General features: G+C 36.7%; 2 protein-coding genes across 2 annotated transcripts; one reads left to right on the forward strand and one right to left on the reverse strand.

The window, feature by feature from the left end:
* The first annotated feature begins 5 nt into the window (after positions 1 to 5).
* LOC106370800 (galactolipase DONGLE, chloroplastic-like) lies at positions 6 to 2790 on the forward strand. Its single transcript, XM_013810784.3, has one exon. It carries the CDS (start codon positions 874 to 876, stop codon positions 2293 to 2295), a length of 1422 nt encoding a protein of 473 aa, XP_013666238.2. The 5' UTR covers positions 6 to 873; the 3' UTR covers positions 2296 to 2790.
* Positions 2791 to 10618: 7828 nt separating this feature from the next.
* Positions 10619 to 12964, reverse strand: LOC125579275. The gene has a single exon (XM_048743255.1). It carries the CDS (start codon positions 12962 to 12964, stop codon positions 10619 to 10621), a length of 2346 nt encoding a protein of 781 aa, XP_048599212.1.
* Positions 12965 to 18985: the final 6021 nt, after the last annotated feature.

Consider the following 18985-nt stretch of genomic DNA (forward strand, 5'->3'; position numbering starts at 1 on the left):
TTCAACGCACAATTTTTGTATATTTTTTATTTCCAATACAGAAATATGTAATTCTTCAATTTAAATATAGCTCACACTTTGTCCAGTACTATGATATAGTATATTTTAAGATTATAATCACCACGATATACACCCTGAATCTAAGTTGATTAGTAAAATTACCTAATGTAGTTGCTATTGTTAAGTACAATTATTATTTTCTGTACTGTATAAACATTCTCCAATCCCAAAGGCATTTTTAAATTTAATCAAACCATAGCAAAAGTTACCCCGATCATTCACTAATTTTGTTCCAAATAAACTCATTCATTCTCTTCTTCTTTTTTGGTAAAACATTCTCTTTCCTTTTTCCCCTAAAACGATTGTTGTACGCTCTAAAAAAGGTGTAGATTTTTTTCCAACAAAAGAAAATAAGAATCAAATGTCACAATTTTTATATCCATTGTATAAAACTCACAGTTATAAAGTTCTCCGACCACAACCCCCTAAATCATTATAGAGTACCTAGTTAAAAGTATTGTTATTTGTTCTATTTTTGTTTGTATTCAGACACCGAGTAGTCAGAGTATATATAAGAGAAGCATGAGGCATGAACAGAGATTATAAGATTAATAGAAAAATGTTAACTAACCGGAACCGACCACATAAATAATTAATTCTTGCCTCCCAACACTTTTATTAAAACTTTTGTACCAACGATAACCTTTTGAATATTTAATTTCTCAGTCAATACTCGCCGAACAAGTTTTGCTTTTTCTCTCTCCTCAAAATCTCCATTCACATTTTTGCTCTATAAATATGCATCTCACTTGTTGTCTCTCCTTTTATACTTGAACCAACATCTCTCTCTCTCTAACATAGTGGCCTCCATTAATGGCGACCAACATATTCACTCAAAGCCCTAACTACTCTCCATTTCTTATTGGAGAAAAAATTCCTCAACAGAAACACAATCTTGGCCACATCTCTCTCTCAGACAAAACCTTTAATAAAAAGCTTGTAATCTCTTCTTCTATAATGGCCCCTCCGATTCCATCTTCTTCTCAACTCTCTCCTCCTTCTTCTTCTTCTATGGTGGCTCATCTTCCTCGCGCACCACCAACATCATCTCTGCCGTTGTCTAGAGTATGGAGAGAGATACAAGGAAGCAATAACTGGGAGAATCTAATTGACCCTTTAAGCCCTATTCTCCAACAAGAGATCACTCGCTACGGGAACTTACTCTCCGCTTCTTACAAAGGTTTTGATCTAAACCCTAACTCCAAACGTTACTTGAACTGCAAGTATGGCAAGAAAAGTCTGCTTAAAGAATCCGGAATCCATGACCCTGATGGCTACGAAGTCACCAAGTACATCTACGCCACGCCAGACATCAACATCAACCCTATCCAGAACGAGCCTAATCGCGCACGTTGGATAGGGTACGTAGCGGTTTCCTCTGATGACTCGGTGAAACGTTTGGGGAGGAGAGATATTGTGGTGACATTTCGTGGGACCGTGACCAACCCTGAGTGGATGGCTAACCTAATGAGCTCCTTGACTCCAGCTAGGCTTGACCCTCATAACCCTCGTCCTGACGTCAAAGTTGAATCTGGCTTCTTGAGTTTATACACATCCTCTGAGAGTGAAAGCAAGTTCGGGCTAGAAAGCTGCCGTGAGCAGCTTCTCTCCGAGATCTCGAGGCTTGTCAACAAGCACAAAGGCGAGGACATGAGCATAACCCTTGCGGGACATAGTATGGGGAGTTCTCTAGCTCACCTTCTAGCTTACGACATAGCAGAACTCGGCTTGAACAAGAGAAGAGGCGAAAAAGATGTTCCAGTGACTGTCTTTTCGTTCGCGGGGCCAAGGGTTGGTAACTTGGGATTTAAGAAAAGATGTGAGGAGCTAGGAGTCAAGGTCTTGAGGATCACGAATGTAAATGATCCCATCACGAAACTCCCTGGCTTCTTGTTCAACGAGAATTTTAGGGCGTTAGGTGGCGTTTACGAGCTTCCTTGGAGCTGCTCTTGCTACACTCACGTGGGAGTCGAACTCACGCTCGATTTCTTCGACGTTCAAAACATTTCTTGCGTCCACGACCTCGACACTTACATCAGTCTAGTGAACCGTCCGAGAAGCTCGAAGTCTACGGTTGCAGAAGACAATTTTGGCAGCAGTTTTTTCAACAAAACAAGTGAGATGATGTTCCCTAAAGGACAACGTCGAGCGTTGCGGTTAAGAAACGCAGCGACCAAAGCGGCGTATCTAATTGGGTCTGTATCCAATCATATGATGTACTGTAATATATTTTAGGTCTAGATATTGATCGGAGGTAAAAATTTTGGGTCTTTTTTTTTAAAGATAGCTAGGTAAAAAACATTTGTAGTACATGTATAGTTTTTCATATGCAAAACCTAATATTGTTTGCATATGTATTCAGTAATCAGTATATATATACATGGTGTTTTGATTAGTACTTATTTCTCATATCTTAGGTTAATAATTATTTCCCGCACGTGCGGGCATAGAGATTTTATAACTACTTATTAATACATGTATTACTAATTAAAAAATAATTTTAAATTATTATTTATGTTTTCATTGAAAATTCTTATTATGTATTAGAAATTTTTAAAATTCCTTTGTGCACTATCTTCATTATTAATAAATAATATATAAATCTTAGAGATCACTTGATATTCTCTTTCAATTATATAGAATTAATAATTTTACTTAATATTTAGTTATGTATTTTCTGTTTTTAAACTTTTAACCATTTTATTAAAATATATATTTTTGCATAACAACACAATATATACATGAATTATCTTTTTATTTTAAATATATTTTTAAATTATAGATAATTTTTATTTTTATTAATTATAAGCACTTATCTAATCAAATAAACAGTAAATTCATTTTTTATTTTTATCTAATTTATTTAATTTATTCATTAAAGATATAAACAATATTAACCGTGCTAACTTTTAATGTGAGAGCTTCGTTGTCAAAATTTACTTCGCAAATAATAGTATAGATTTCCAGCACAATGCGTAAACAAAGGATTTACTTTTAAAAATTCCTTACTATTTGTCATGTTTGTATTTCTTTTTATTTTATTTTATGTTTTTGAGAAATTACTGGATTACGTTATATTAATTTTCGAATTTTTTTTTCTGAACGATAATGTACATGGCTATTTTCGTTTCATGCCTCTTCTTGTTATTTATGTTCTATCAGTTTTTTGGATTAAAATACAGATACTAATCTCAAGATCTAGAGAGGTAATGCAATTCCACTAGCTAGAATTCAGTGGAAAACTTATAGCTTAATTTGCTACTCCCATTTTTAGTTTTGTCACATCTAACATGTTGACCCTACTCAATGATGCATTTTATTGTTGAAGAGTAATATAAAATTAGTTTAAGAAACTGAATTTATATGAAAGAAAATAAGTTTTAACAGATTTATATTAGGACAAGGTTTGTTTCACATAGGAAAGACATTTTGGAACAATATGCATGCATCTTAAACGAAACTCTATGAATGTCCGGGAAAGATCGTCAAGGCATAGCAAAACATTCGTCATGATGAGCACGAGAAATGAGAAAATAAAGCCCCCCTAAACATTGGAGATACATATGTACATCCAAACCTAAAGCCACGAGTCTATTTAAGAAAAGAATCTGGAAAATAAAAACCACAAAGAAAACCCCAAAGCATGTTTCATAATGACAAAGACTAATTTTCGATATATCGTGTCTTCTTGTGCACTAAACCGAGATGTTTTGAATGATGTCATCAGGTACAAGTTGAAATAATTCCCGATTAACGAAAAAAAAAAACAGAATTACCAAGGAGGCTTTAACGGTCAACACTTCTTTTGGTGATGACTTTGTAATTAACATGGCTGTAGAAAATGGGGTACGAAATCACTAATTGAGTAGCCGGTAGGGTACTAATTAGGGATCACAGCTAGTTTGTTGACTTGTGAAGATCCCTAAATCTTTTTTATATTCCGCGGTTTGATCCGATGATTGATCCACTGTTTATCTTAGGGTTTTTTTTTTCTCTTATCTAGCATTTGTTGCTCTGGTTCTTTTTTGTGCTTGAGCGAAAACAAAAGAGAGTACTTATTCATTTAGACATAGTACTTATTCATTTTGACATAGTAAATTTTCGCAGCAGCAAATACGTAGGGCTTCACACGGATGATCGATGCATTTGAATGAATTATGTATCATCTATATATTTATTACTCTTTTCGTTTTCATCGTTTTCTGATTGTCATATTTAGTTGAAATGCATGCCGTGAAACTAATTAAAACTGAACAACTCAGAAACATCGAGTTTACTCATGAAGGAACTAGAAAATTATCCGGTAGTCAAGAGATTTTAGTACTCTTTCTGTTTCACTATAAGTAGTGTTTTAGTTTTTTTTTTTTTTTTCAATTTAAAGCTATTTACCTTTTACAATTATTTGTATTACGTAATATGATGTCTATTGGTTGAATTTTTTTAATTCAATGATGTTTTGATGTAAAATAGGTAAATTTAATAATTTTGTATTTTCTTAATTATTATGCCAAAACCTTACAAACCAAATAAAATGAAACAAAGGGAGTAGCAAACTTATGGCTGTGTGACAAAGAAGTGTGCAAATTCTGACACAGATTTCAGTATGAAAATGGATTACTAAACATATTTGATATTTATTACTAGTTCATCATTTTAATTAGAATAAAGCTATTACTATCACACATTTGCTACAAATATGTTAAAACTTGTTACCATTTTCAATTTAAGCTCTGACAAAAAAAAATCAATTTTTTTTGTATAACCCTTCAGGGATTTAAATTGCTACGGGAAAAAAATCCGAAAAGGAATCCCTTTATTTTTTATTAGTTAAAAGTATATTTTTGTCAAAACAAAGAACCAGCTGAATAGAAATGATAAATTTGTATTAGTTTAAACACAAAAAGATTTCATTAGTTGCCTTCTTTACGAAGCACTGTTGATCTTGCAACTACTATAACAATTATTTATTTGTTATTATGAGTCCACAATAATATAATTAAATACTTTTCTATTCGTTAAAGTTCATAACATCTATGTCCCAAAAATATATATTAAGATCCGTCAAAACTTAGATTCTGAATGAAGAAAGGGACATCCAATGTGGCGCGTACTTACTAGCATGGTGGTGTAGGTTTCTATTTTATATTTATTCGTAGATGTATTTTTAATTTTCTTGATAATTTGTGAGAGTACATAAATATACCATCATTCCTTTTCTAATCGATCATAGAACTTTAGGCTTTTGGCCTATAATATTTTCTGATATCAGACGCAATGTTTACTAGGAAGCACTGTGGCCTAATAGTCAAAGTTTAAAGGTTTCTACATTCAGGTCTAGAGTTCAAATTCTAAACAATGCAATATCTACAGAAAAAGGTCTGGATTTCAACTCCCGGAAAATGCGGAACGTAGAAATGACGAGACCAAACAAACATTTAAAGGGTATCCCTACAAATTTGTGACCAAAAGGTATCCCTACAAATATTACCTTATTTGTATATATCTATCTTGTAGAAGTATCTTTAGTATCTGTTAAGAAACATATACAATAGTAAAAAAATAAATATAACGTTGTTTGTAAACATGAATAGCAGTAAGTTAGAAAAAAAAAATAATGAGCTTATAATATAAAAACAAATTGGAAGTCCATGGACTTATGTTATTTGATATACATATTCAAATCAAAATAATAATTTAAAATTGATTTATATCAAAAATTAATTCAAAAATATACATATATTTAAAAATTGATTTTTTACTAACATATTTTTCAATAACCATTATAAAAATATTTTCAATATATATAAGAAAAATACAATTACAAAGCTCAATTTCAAACACCAACTTAAATTATGGTTTTTATATTTCACATTAAAATTTAAAAATATAATATATGTGATTATTTATATGATTGTACGTATAAAATATTATTATTTATAAGATTCCTTATTTGATGGTACGCATAAAATACGATTAATTATATGATAACACATATTTTGTGACCTATGATGATACATATAAGATATATAATAGTGATTAGGGTTGGGCGTTCGGGTTTGTTTGGGATTTCGTGTTCGGTTCAGATCTTTGAGGATTCGGTTCAGATGTAGTCATTTAGATAACAAATTTAAATTATTTTAAGAATTTTAAAATTTATTATATGCTTTAATTTTTTAAAAATCTATAAACAATACAATATATTACATATAAATTTGAATAATATATGTCAGAGTACCTAACTTAACATATAAATTAGTTTGGTTTAAATATTTGGATAGAGAATTAATAATTATTTAAGTATTTTTGGAGTTGTGAGTATATCAACTATTTCAAATATATCAAATAATTTTCCATAACTTTTAGCCAATAGAAATTCAATAAACACCATTAATTTTTTTTGAAATTTATAATTTTTCATTAAATAATACATTAAAAAATAATAATGTATCTTTTTGAAATAATTGTTTTTTTAGAGTATGGATCTTTCTGAAACAGAATGAGTATAATTTATATTTTCAATTTAAAAACTTCATACGTCAATTTTCTTTTATTTTCAAAACTAAGTCATCGAGTATATACATATAGAAAATAACGTTTGATATATTTTACGATTATATAAACTGTCCGTGCTCTATTTGTCAATGACAGCAATGGGATTTATGTACACACACACAGTCGCACAGATATACATCTACAATATTTTTTCTTATTTTGTATGTCAAGTCTCCAATGTGTTGCTTCTCGTGTTTTGCGAGGATCTATATTTCCTATATATTCCTTTTGGAAGCTTACAGAGCAATATAAAATTGCACAGCGTAAATCAAATTCGCAAGATTTACGCTGTAGTATTATTATAAACTCAACGTTACGCTTACGAGTTATGTTAACTTACGTCGATAAAACAGATGAATTTGTGAAACTGAAAAATGTTAAGCCATGCACGAGATCAAAGTTTGCCAACTAATGTTAATCATCTGATCTTAACTCTATATATAGTCTTCTAGATCATCATGAAACACAGCAAAAGAGGCCAAATTCCCTTAAAATTAATGTACAAATTCATATATACGATACACACAACAACAAGAAAAAGTCTTGGAAAATGTTAAAAATATTTGAGAAATAACACTTTGTCATCATTTACTTAGTATTTAACAATATTTGTAAAATATATATTTTCCAAAAACATGTAGAATTTAATTACTATTTCTAAAAAGTTAAGTTTTGTTTTTATGTTTTTATGCTTAAATTTTAAATTATATATAAAATTCGACTCAGAGATAAAATTTGTAGGTACATCTTTATTATTGAATAACATAAAATCTAAATTAATTTAAAAATAATTGAATAAATAATATAAAATTTTGATAATGAAACTTAAATCATCCAAGACAGATAATTATATATAAACCAATTACCCAAATTAATATATTATTTTTATTTGTATTTTAGACACTTATATATATGTCTTTAAAATGTATGTATATCCATTTTCTTTTATTTTATATATGTAGACGGTAGCTCTTGTTCTTTTGAAAAAGTGTATCTATCGAAGAAATACTCTCATCCATTATGAAATTCATAAACTTATATATGGTTTGAATCAACCTAATTGTTTATAAAAATATTTTTCAATGAGTTTTGTTAATTATGGAAATGTCTTATAATCTCCGTGCCACATCCGTTTGGCCCGCGGTACGATATTATATTTAATACGATAAAAAATATTTTTCTACAGGGAAAATAAAATCGGATTTGAAACTTTACTATAAATATAGATTTAATAAATTATTATTGATTATTTACATAATCAATATACAACCTTGAACGGGTATTTGCCTAAATAGTTATTTTGATCCTTAAGTTTTTCTTTTTTATCTTTTTTCTAAAGTTAATTAACCTTTGTTCACAACGAGTTTCGTAACAAAGAATACGAACAATGATTTTACAACGACATGGAATTTTCTAACTTGAGACTTTAATTTTCAAAAGAGGTTATCCAGCTCATTGGCCCCAAATTGATTTCATTTGACAAACAACAAAAATCTTGTACAGGGAAGAATCTAACTAGAACTGTGTTTGTAAAAGCATAGAAATCAAGCATGAATGTGACCTTGATCTTTGGTTTGACGGTACTTATCCAAAACTGTGATCTGATTGGCGAGTTCGTGGGAACATAATATGATCTCAAAAGTTAATTGAAGAATTGTATCCTCAAAAGTTTTTTTTTTAAAATGTTTTTGAAATTAAATATCGTTCAGACTAGAGAACAAGATTCTATTTCTCTTTCTGACTACAGATTGTTCAAATTTTCGCCAGTGATATGAAGATGTTCTTATAAAGTCAGACAAAATGTAGAGAAATTGTAGAAAACAAATTAAATCACAAGAGACATGTCGTTCTCTTCCGTGTTTGTTCATATGGGCGTCTGAGCAGACCGTTTATTTAAGTCGGATTTGGACAATTTAAATGTCTGATGAACGAACGTTACTGCGCTCCCTACATTTTATATTTCGCACGTACGTGCAACGCAACCCCGTTCTATAAAAATGCATTTACATGAAATTATATATTTACGGAGTTGGATTAGCATATGTTTGATAACACGATAGTGAATCTATATGCCTTTCCAAAGAGATTAATAAATGTTTTTTACTGATGGAGGTTTGTCTAATATTATTTAATGGCCTCAAACCCAAGCTTTCTTTAATTTAGTATACTATAGTATACTACAGTACTCTATAGCTACAATAACACCTTATTTATCTATTAGGCAGAAAATTTGGAACTGTGTTACATTAAAAGAAAAGACGACAAAGCTGGGTTTTACTGAATTATCTGACTGTTTTACTCAATCATATAACAGTTGAATTAGTATATAATATTGCAGTTTTTTTTTTTTCCATCTGAATTTAATTTATAAAACTGAGAAACATACAAAGATGGAATCCAAACCGGCGGAAACACATTACAATCCCCGGAAACTTAGCTCACAAAAGAGAATCTAGAACCCAAACAACGGGCAACACATAACAACTACAATTATCACTAGATAAAACTACACTCCTGCATCTAAACCCATAAACAATCCTAGACCAGGAGAAAGAAGAAAGTCCTTTAATCATTGAAACAGCCGGAACTCTTGCCGAAACCCATACAAGCACAAGAGAGAGTGAGCGATGCAGTGACCAATACAACGAAACCAAACTCAACATACCTGAACCTCCAGTTCACGATACCAAGCCAGAACCACAAAACCTACCAAATTCAAGAGGAAACAAACACCTGAGGTTAAACGCCCCTTCTCAACCAAACCTTCGTCGGCAGGCCTAAGACCTCAACCTCTCTGTATTGCTTCAACGAACGAAGCCACCGAGGAACAGAGAAACATAAGACCATCCGGGAGAAACACTTATTAAAAGGCCGGGAGAAGGACTCCTTAACTGATATGGAGAGGTGACAGGATATCTGAAACTTCTGAAGGATGTAGGCCTGTTCTGCTCACCACACAACACTACGCCACCGTTACCCCACCGCTTACACCGTTACTGAAACAAGACCGAAGACAACCACTAAAACCCAATAGAGAAGCTTTAGATTCAAACTCCCGAGAGAAACAAGATCAGAGTACACAGATCTGAGGAAACTCGAAACTGGTTCCATCCATCGAACTTCACCGGCGCTAGAGACACGATATCCTCTTTAAACAAGACAAAAGACAAACCTCTAAACCTCCTTGTTCCTCAAACGAGCATGAACCTGATGGGGAAGAGATGTTGCCGGAGAGCAACCTAAGAACCACCAACTGCTACAGCCATAGATGAAAGAAGACAAGAAAATCATCTTCGGTGCCGGCGAGGAGCGCCAAACACCGGAGAACGGCGGATCTAGACCAGACGGGGGCTTGGCGGCGTGCTTGATAATATTGCAGTTATATTACTAACTTAATTTGTATTTTAGCTCACGAGATATTTTGTTTGAAAATTAAAATAGGAAGTTTGGTTACAGATCACATCATTTAACATTAAACATGTCGGGAATAATAAAGACATGTTTATATATGGTCAGAACTGAAATTAATATTCAAATTTCAAATTTTCACGAATCACATTGGTCAAGAAGGGTGGGGCAGAAAACACGTACGTTTATATTCCTGAATGTGCATTAGATGTGTGTATATTTATATTAGTTTCACTCTCTCAAAAAAAAAACGTTTAACTAATTGTGATTGCGTTTACAGAAAGAAGAACGTCTGTTTTGCATGCAAAAAAATCTCAAGAGTTCGTACGCATCTTAATTACGACTCCAATTTGTACTCTTAAGAGAAGCGTTGGATGATCCAGACAATATGAAACATCGTTTTCGTTCTTTCCTTATAAGGATCGATGTAGTAAATTTATTTGTTATTTTTGAGAAAAAAAGAGACGGACAACGAAAACGATAGGTGAGAGAAGAAGTTTCCATCTTTGCGGGCTCTATATTTCAACTTTTTTTTTTTGAGCAACGAGATTTTATAAATTAAAGCAAAGCAGGAAGAGTTTGGGCCCGAAGGCAATAGCTAAACAACAGAAGCAGAAGGATTATGGGCCTTAAGGGCCCGTTTTGCTAGAAAGTCAGCTTCTCCGTTCTGGGAACGGGAGATGAACTGAAAGTTGATAGAAGCAAACAGCGATGAGAGATGATGGATATCCTGTAGGACACCATAGATCTCTGTAATCTGGCTTTTGCTGACGATTGCTCTGATGAGTGTTGAGCAGTCCGAGAAGATTGTTGTTGAGCGGATGTCTGATTGGATCATCCTCTCGATCCCGTTACGGATCGCAATTGCTTCGGCCATGAGTGGGGAAGAGACAGAATCGACTGTCTGGGATCCTGATAGGTTCGTGGGCGATCGGTCTCTGTATATGCACCAAGCGATTCCAGCTCGATTCGTGGAGACATCCCATGCCGCGTCAACGAAGCATGTGGTTTCACCATTCGAGGTCGGGTTCTGACGCATGGTGTTCATTGGTTCCCGGTGAGTTCCATTTCTTCCTTTCTCTACATCTTGAGCTTGATCCCATTCTAAGGCAGCTGATACTCCTTTCGTTGCTATCTCCTCAGGGCGATATGTCTTGTCTTCGAAAATAAGCCTGTTCCTCGCCGTCCAAAGAGCCCAGCAGATCCATGGGAGAAGGGGAGATCTCACTCCTGTGTGGGGGAGGCAGATAGTTTGTCTGAATCGAACCAATGCCGTTGCAAAGTCAGTGTCAACAGCTATGTGAACTGGTGTCGAGATCGGTATGTGTTTCCAGACTTCTTTTGCGAAGGGGCATAGAAAGAGGGTGTGCATTGATGTTTCTACCTCCTTGCACCTAGGGCAGTGGCCAGCGGCCATCATACCTCTTCTTTGTAGCTCTGCTCCAATAGGTAAAGCTCCTTGGATGATTGACCAAAGAAAAATTTTAAGCTTTGGGCTTGTTTTTACTGACCAAATGTCTTTTATCCAACTAAATTCTTGATTAGATTGAGCGTTGATTGGAGCCGGGAGAGAGGGTATCATTGGTGGTAGCGCTTGAGAATTATACCCTGATTTGGTGGAGTAGACTCCCGTTTGCAGGGGGAGCCAGACAAAGATGTCCTCAGCGCCTTCTTTGCTTGGCTTTATACACTGGATTTGCGAGCTGAACTCTGGTAGAAGTTGGTCAATTCTCATCTTGTTCCACTGTAGATCATCTGTTAGGAGGTCAGACACTCTCAAGTCTAGAGCTGATTCATTAATTGGGCCGAATGGCTTGAGTTGGGAGTTGCTCGAAATCCATGAATCCTTCCAAATTTTTGTGTTTTGACCATTGCCAATGGCTTTTCCCAGGTTCTCAAGGAGCAGATCCCTTCCATGGAGGATGCTTCTCCATCCATGTGAGCAGACCGCTGGGAGTTGAGCCTCTAAGAAGCTTCTTTTGTGACAATACTTCCCGGTAAGCACTCTAGCAAGCAAACAGCTAGGATTGGTTAGGATTCTCCAGGCCACTTTCGCAAGAAGTGCTTGATTAAAGAGTTGGATGTCTCTCAATCCTAGACCTCCTACAGCTTTTGGCTTAGTTAGTTTTTCCCAGGCCACCCAACACATTTTTTTCTTGTCTGTTGATTCATCCCACCAAAACCGCGTGAGGGCTGATTGAATTCTGTTGCAGAGATTCTTTGGGAGTTGAAAACAAGACATAGCATAGGTAGGGATCGCTGTAAGGATCGCTTTGAGCATGGTGAGCTTGCCTGCTCGTGATAGGAAACGGGTTGACCAGTTCGAAGCTCTCTGCCTTATCCTATCCACAATTGAGGTAAACAGATCCTTTTTTCTTCTCCCAAAGTGCTCTGGGAGACCCAAATATTTACCCACTCCTCCCTCCTTTTGTATTCCTAGGATTGTTTTAGCTGAGGTCTTTGTTTCTGCTGGGGTTTTGACAGAGAATGTGATCGATGATTTAGAAATATTGATCATTTGACCTGAAACCTTCTCATACTCTTGCAGGATCTGAAGCATGGAGAGGCAACATTCGGATGTTGAGTTGCAGAACATCATTGTATCATCTGCGAAAAGCAGGTGATTGACGCGGGGGCTGCCTCTAGCAACACGGACTCCTCTCATCGAGCCATCAAGTTCTGCGTGTCTACAGAGGCCAGAAAGGACTTCACCACTCAAGATAAAAAGGTATGGCGAGATTGGATCCCCTTGTCTAATGCCCCTGTGCGGTTTCACCTTTCCATATATTGAGTCATTGATTAGGAAAGAATAGGAGACAGTTGTGACACACTGCATTACCCAGTTGATCCATCTACTGTGAAAGCCCAACCTTGTCATCACTTGAGCAAGGAAATCCCATTCTACGCGGTCATAGGCTTTTGACATGTCCATTTTAACCGCCATAGAGCAATTTATTTGAGCCTGTGAGGTTTTTAGATACTGCAAGACTTCGTGAGTAATTAACACATTGTTTGTTATTACTCGTCCAGGGATAAACGCTGATTGATTCTCTGAGATGATATCCTTGAGGACCGGTTTCAGGCGCAGGGACAAGAGCTTTGAGATGACTTTGTAATAGACGTTACACAGAGCAATAGGTCTGTACTCTTCCACTCGCTTTGCCCCTTGGATCTTTGGAATCAGTCTGACGTGTGTTTCATTTAGGCTGGTAGGCACATAATCCCTGTATCTCTTGGATTATGGACGGGCCAATAACGTCCCAGTTTGAATGAAAGAAGCATGCTGAGAAACCATCGGGGCCCGGTGCTTTGTCTGCATGGATAGCAAACAGGGCGGCTTTGATCTCTGATGGGGTCGGGTCTCTGATAAGTGCTTCATTCCATTTTGGGGTAACACATGGCTTGAGGGCTCTAGAGATTATTTCTTCGTCAGTTTCTACACGGCTTGAGGTGAAGAGCTTATCGTAGTAGGCACATACCAGATCAGATATCTTTTCTTCATCAAAGACAGGTATGCCATTTTCGCTTTCTAGGACAGTCAATCTGTTTTTTGCTTTTCGGGATTTTGTGACTGCATGGAAGTAACCTGAGTTCGAGTCTCCTAGTGTTAGCCAGAGTTGGCGACTCCTTTGTTTCCAATAAGCTTCTTCGGCTTTATAGGCTTCTAGGAGACTCTTGTTAATCTCTAGGATTCTTCCTTCATTAGGAACATCACTTGTCATCTGAGTTTCCAGCTCTTCCCTTAGGTTTTCTATTGATTTCCTGCTGTTTTCTTGATATAGCTTACACCACTTACAAATCGCTTTGCGGCACAGTGCCAACCTGGCTTCTACTCCAAGGTAATTACACGTTTTCCATATCTCAGTCACTAAGGCTTTAATCTCTTTATTATCTTTCAATCGTCTGTCGTATCGAAAGAGGTTAAGGCCTTTCTTCTTTGTGGTGTCTAGGAAGGAGATGATTGGGCGATGGTCAGATGCTTCATATTTGAGATATTGGCAGCGACAGGAAGGGAAGAGGTCCGTCCATTCAGGGTTGCTAAGGGATCTGTCAAGACGGCAACGCACCAGGTGATCTCCTCTTTTGCCTCTCCAGGAGAAGAAGTTTCCGGAATGCTTGAGGTCGAACAGATCATTCTCTGATAGAAAGGATCTAAATGCCACAAAGGTACCTTCTGCTCTAACCGGACCTCCTTTTTTCTCACTGTTATCAACTAGCTCGTTAAAATCTCCGGTTAGGAACCAAGGTCCTGTAGGTTTTGCGTGTAGGGAAGATAGAGTAGTCCAGAATGCATTTCTCTTTGCATGATCTGGTTCCCCGTACACAAACGTAGCGATAAAAGATTTTCCTTGTGAGAGAATTCTGGTATCGATGTAGTTTTGAGAGAACGATAGTACTGTAACGTCCACATCTTTCTTCCAACTGAGTATAAGACCTCCTCCTCCGGGGCTATGTGGGGGAACAATAAAGTTGTTTTCTTCTTTCAGCCACGGGAGGACCTTTCTAATTGTTTCTTCTGTGTTCTTTGATTCCATCAGGAAGGTGATATCAGGAGACTTCTTTTTACGGAGCTCCTTTATGCGCTGGACTGTTTGCGGGTTCCCCAGGCCGCAGCAGTTCCAGCTCAAAACCACTAAGGAGCCTGGTTTTGGGGAAGCCGAAAATCCGAGCTTTTCCTAGACATGGCAGGGATCAGCTGGATAGGCGGGTTCAAAGAGGAGACGGGGGGGGGCTCGTGGCTTTGTTTGAGGAGGGTTCTTTTGGATGACCTTTAGAAGAGGAACCACCCGTTGATCTTTTCTTATAGCTTGGTGAGTTCAGCATTTGAGAGATCCTCCTCTTCTTTGAGCTAGCACCTTTTAAGATGTTCGGTGAGTGCCTTGGTGATCTAGTTCTCGGCTGCCTTGTTGATTTTTGTCTTGTTTTATTTTGAAACTCCAGGAGTGTTTCCTCCTCTTCCTGCACGGTTCCAGTTTCCTGAGCAGTGACATTAGTCCCTTCAGCATGCAGAGGAGGGCTGACGATAATTGATTTTAATCTTGTAGTGTCTCCCCTGTTGTCAGGTGAGGGGGTTCGGGCTCTGGTGGAATCTTTTTTCCTACCGTTGGGGCTCGAGTGTAGATCTCCTTCTACACTTGCCGGTGGTGTACGGAGGCTCGAAGTATCCGGACGCCTGGTTTCTTGGAGGGAGGGAACATTCGCCGGTGGAGGAGTAACTGGGTTACACTCAAGGAACCGGTTATGGTCTGCACTTGCCTGCTTATCTTTTGCAGCTTTGATTATAGCTCTAGCCGTTTCTTCCATCTGGCCATTTGCATCTCCCGTCAGAACTCTCTGTCTCCGTGCTGCTGCTTCGACAGGGTCAGGGCAGCTTAGGTATTGGCGCGTTACCTCATGTAGCTCCTCCATAACTGCTTCCATTGACGGGATATGCGAGCTAAGATCTGTGGTTGCCTGAGCTTTTGGGGGCCTGGCATCTATCTGAATCTCTTCTGTTTGTGTGAGTGCATTCAAGACAGTAGTCTCGGTGGGCACACTTTTGGGTCTCCATTGGCCTGCACTTCGAGATGGGAAGAGATCTCTGTTGCGAAGTTGGGTTCGGCTTATAGGGCCTCTCTCCTTTGTGTAAGATGGTGAAGCATAGTCCCTTGTTTCTTTTTGTGGAGCTTTTTCCTTCCATGTTAAGGTGGTCTCCTCAGGGTGTTTTGGATTTCTCACTGGTGGAGGTATGCGCGTTTGTTTGGTGCTAACTCTCTCACCGAAAGGAACACCATGCCTGTCAACTCGCTCATGGAACACCTCAGTAGGTTGTTTCGTTAGTGCATTGGTGTTGGCCTCCTGCAGCTCCCCTATATACGAAGGAAGAGCAGATGAGTTGAGGCGTGGAGATCTAGTGGGAGGCTTCGGGAGATTTCTTGAGGAGTTTTGGTTTGGACCCTCTCCCCATCTGGTCTCTATACCAGGAGGGGGTTTGGGTATCTCCTCCAGTAGTTTACGAGGGCATGCTTTCCTCTGGTGGAGTAGAGAGTAGCAGTAGGAGCAGTGCATCTCAAGTTTTTCGTATTCCAGTGTGATAGGGCTCTCTTCTCCTGAGTCGAATTCCACGATGGATTCTTTGATGAGAGGTTTGAGTCCATCGATCATAACTCTGACCCTTGCCGTTGTTCTGGTGAGTTCATGGTTCTCTAGCGTGCCAAGCTCCTGGCCCACGCGCACAACCATATCCTCATGCCAATAATGTAGAGGCAGCCCTTTGATTCTGATCCAGAACGGGATCTGGGAGGGGAAGGCGGTGGAGATGATGGGCTCCCACCTCTGGAGAATCACCATCCAATAGGCAAAGTGGTAGGGTCTATTGTCGAGGACTCTTCTCAGATCATCTTCTCTCTCGAAACGGTACTGGAAGCAGTTGTTTCCCAAGTCTGATCCTACAGCTCTTCCTATCAGATTCCACTTGCGAGGGAGGGACGGAAGGAGGGCCCAGATCTTCTGCTCCTGTGGATTCGTGATTCTTCCTATGAGCGTAAGTTCATTATCTTTTATCAGGACTGAGGTATCGAGACTTGGAGCTTTGATTCTCATGATGCCGTTACCCTTTTCTTCTGTCATTTGACCCTTTCCTTTCTCTGTAGACGAGAGTCTCAAAGCCATGAGTTACTGGAGGAGTATCTATGTCGACTCCAAGCTGGGGGGTGGCTCTGTAAGGATCTTAGGAATGTGTAGGAAATGGGGAAACAAGATTGAAAGAAAGGGGCGTCGTGTGTGTGTGAAACTGTAGTCTGTTGGTGGAGATTATGTGGGTAGCTTGAGCAATAGGATCTCTGGATGGTTTGAATCTGAGGCCTGAAGTTTGAAAATCTCTTTTGGTATCGATGAAGGAGTGTTTGGAGGAAGCTTCTTTTGGCAAAGAAGCAGGGTTTCCAAGCTGCTGGTGGTTAGAGACCAGTAGACACTTTCCTTCCTTGGCAAAGAAGTGAGTAGTCACTTTCCTCCCAATATCCTTTGGTCAACTGGTGAAGCCTTCCTTGGAAACTGTGTCTGGGAGAGTTTTTCTCACCGAGACTTTTATCTAACTCCTATATTTCAACTAGTAATAAAAATAATTACTGATAAAAATGTTTCTCTTAACTGCCAATTTGAACGCTGGATTTCTATCAGTCCAGTAATTACTAAAGGGTAACAAGTTTTCAATGTGAATTTAATTAGTTGTACTGTATTTATTTGATATTAGTTAAACATTTAAGCAATACTATAGCAAATTTGAAAACTTGTAACAATGTTTTTGTTAAAACTTTGCACTTTCATGATCGTAATAATTTAATTTTGAATTCAAAATTTGGTTCTATAGTTGTGTTGGATATTATTTAATCCCATTCGGCTTGGTAAACCATGCTTACTGCACAGGCTTGGTAATTCTTCTAGATTGTTTTGGAAATTGGATTTTTATTTTACATATAGTAATTCAGAAAGGAATTATTGTCTGTGAATAATATATGAATTCTTTATGTGAAAAATAGATTTGTTGCTACAATTTTCACGAAGCAATATAAGATGAGTTTTCCAATCAACCACACATTGATATTCTTGTCAATATATTGTTTTACTTTTTTCACACACGTAAATAGATTTGTAGCTGTTTTTCTATATCAAACATATCTTACAATATTTCATAAGAAAGGCCGGTGACAAAAAACAAAGGTTTTATATCGAGTTTTTGTGTTTCCTATTTATATTTTATTCAATTTGGTCATGAGTTTTTACGTAATCCATGACGCACTCGAGTAGCGTGTTTAAAGTATATATGTTTGGAAAAACGATAAAAGTAGGGGACTGGCGTCAATAATTTTGTTGGTCCGTTTGTAGCAATCTCTCGTTTATCATGTTCTTACAAATGAGGAGATAAAAGAAAAGTAAAATTGGCTTGATGTATAATACCAGACAAAACCAAGTGATCTCTGGATGTGTTTAGCTGTTTAAGTCCATGTGCGTTTTTTCGAAAATCTTTAAGCTAAAGAGTGGGGATGTACTAAGTACTAATGCACTGTTCCTAATATATAACAAGTAAATTTGTATGGTTGAATGTTAAAAGTTCCATTATTATGACATGGCTGGAGGGTTTACAACAGTTACATGGAAATGGATCTGATTAAAAACTACTCTCTCCGTTTTATAATATAAATAGTTTGACTAAAAACACAAAGATTAAGAAAATTATTATGTTTTAAAAAATATTGTATAATAAATATGTTTGATATAGTGTAACCAATAAAAAATAAGTCTATTTAATTTGATTGGTCACACACTGTATTCAATAAATGTAAAAGTTACATAGAAATATAAAAATTAATTACATTTTGAAACAAAAAAATTTCCTTAAAACTACTTACAATAGAAAAAGAAGAGAGTAATATTTTATAAACAATATTCAAAATCAAATTTATAGGGGAATTTCGGGGAACCCAATAAACACGAGGCAAAATAAGTATCATTTGTTACTACTTGTTTAAAGAGTGATCAATGAATGAGATAGGAATAGGATTGGTTTTTAATTGTCGGAAGTCGCTTAGCTAGGAAGTCCGTACGTGGTCGCATGAGCAGCCGCAATAATTAAGGAGGTCCAATGCTCAACTAGACCGTGGAGGGGCCAATGGTCCACCCAACTCTAAACTAATTTTGTAACCATTATGCCAAAAAACCTAACAAATCTTACAATGGTCAGATTTATTCTAAGCGAGCCGAACCAAATGATTAACTAATTAGCTTTTAGTTAAAGTTATACTATATCAATTACCCAAATAAACTACCTATTACAATTAGTTAAATCTTCCATAAACCAAAATTCACAGAAATAATGCTTCATGAAATATTTAGATATTAAACCCCATAAGAAAACAAAATTTCATAAACAAGAGTTATTATTAAAGCCTTTTTTGTTTTGTGGCCCAAAGGTGATTAAGCTGACTCG

The sequence above is a fragment of the Brassica napus genome, chromosome A10 (assembly GCF_020379485.1).
Source record: "Brassica napus cultivar Da-Ae chromosome A10, Da-Ae, whole genome shotgun sequence".
In the NCBI taxonomy this organism is placed as follows: Eukaryota; Viridiplantae; Streptophyta; class Magnoliopsida; order Brassicales; family Brassicaceae; genus Brassica; species Brassica napus.

What these genes read in the sequence shown, in the direction of transcription:
- LOC106370800 (XM_013810784.3), top strand. Translation starts at nt 874, where the DNA reads ATGGCGACCAACATATTCACTCAAAGCCCTAACTACTCTCCATTTCTT.
- LOC125579275 (XM_048743255.1), bottom strand. Translation starts at nt 12,964, where the DNA reads ATGGCGGTTAAAATGGACATGTCAAAAGCCTATGACCGCGTAGAATGG.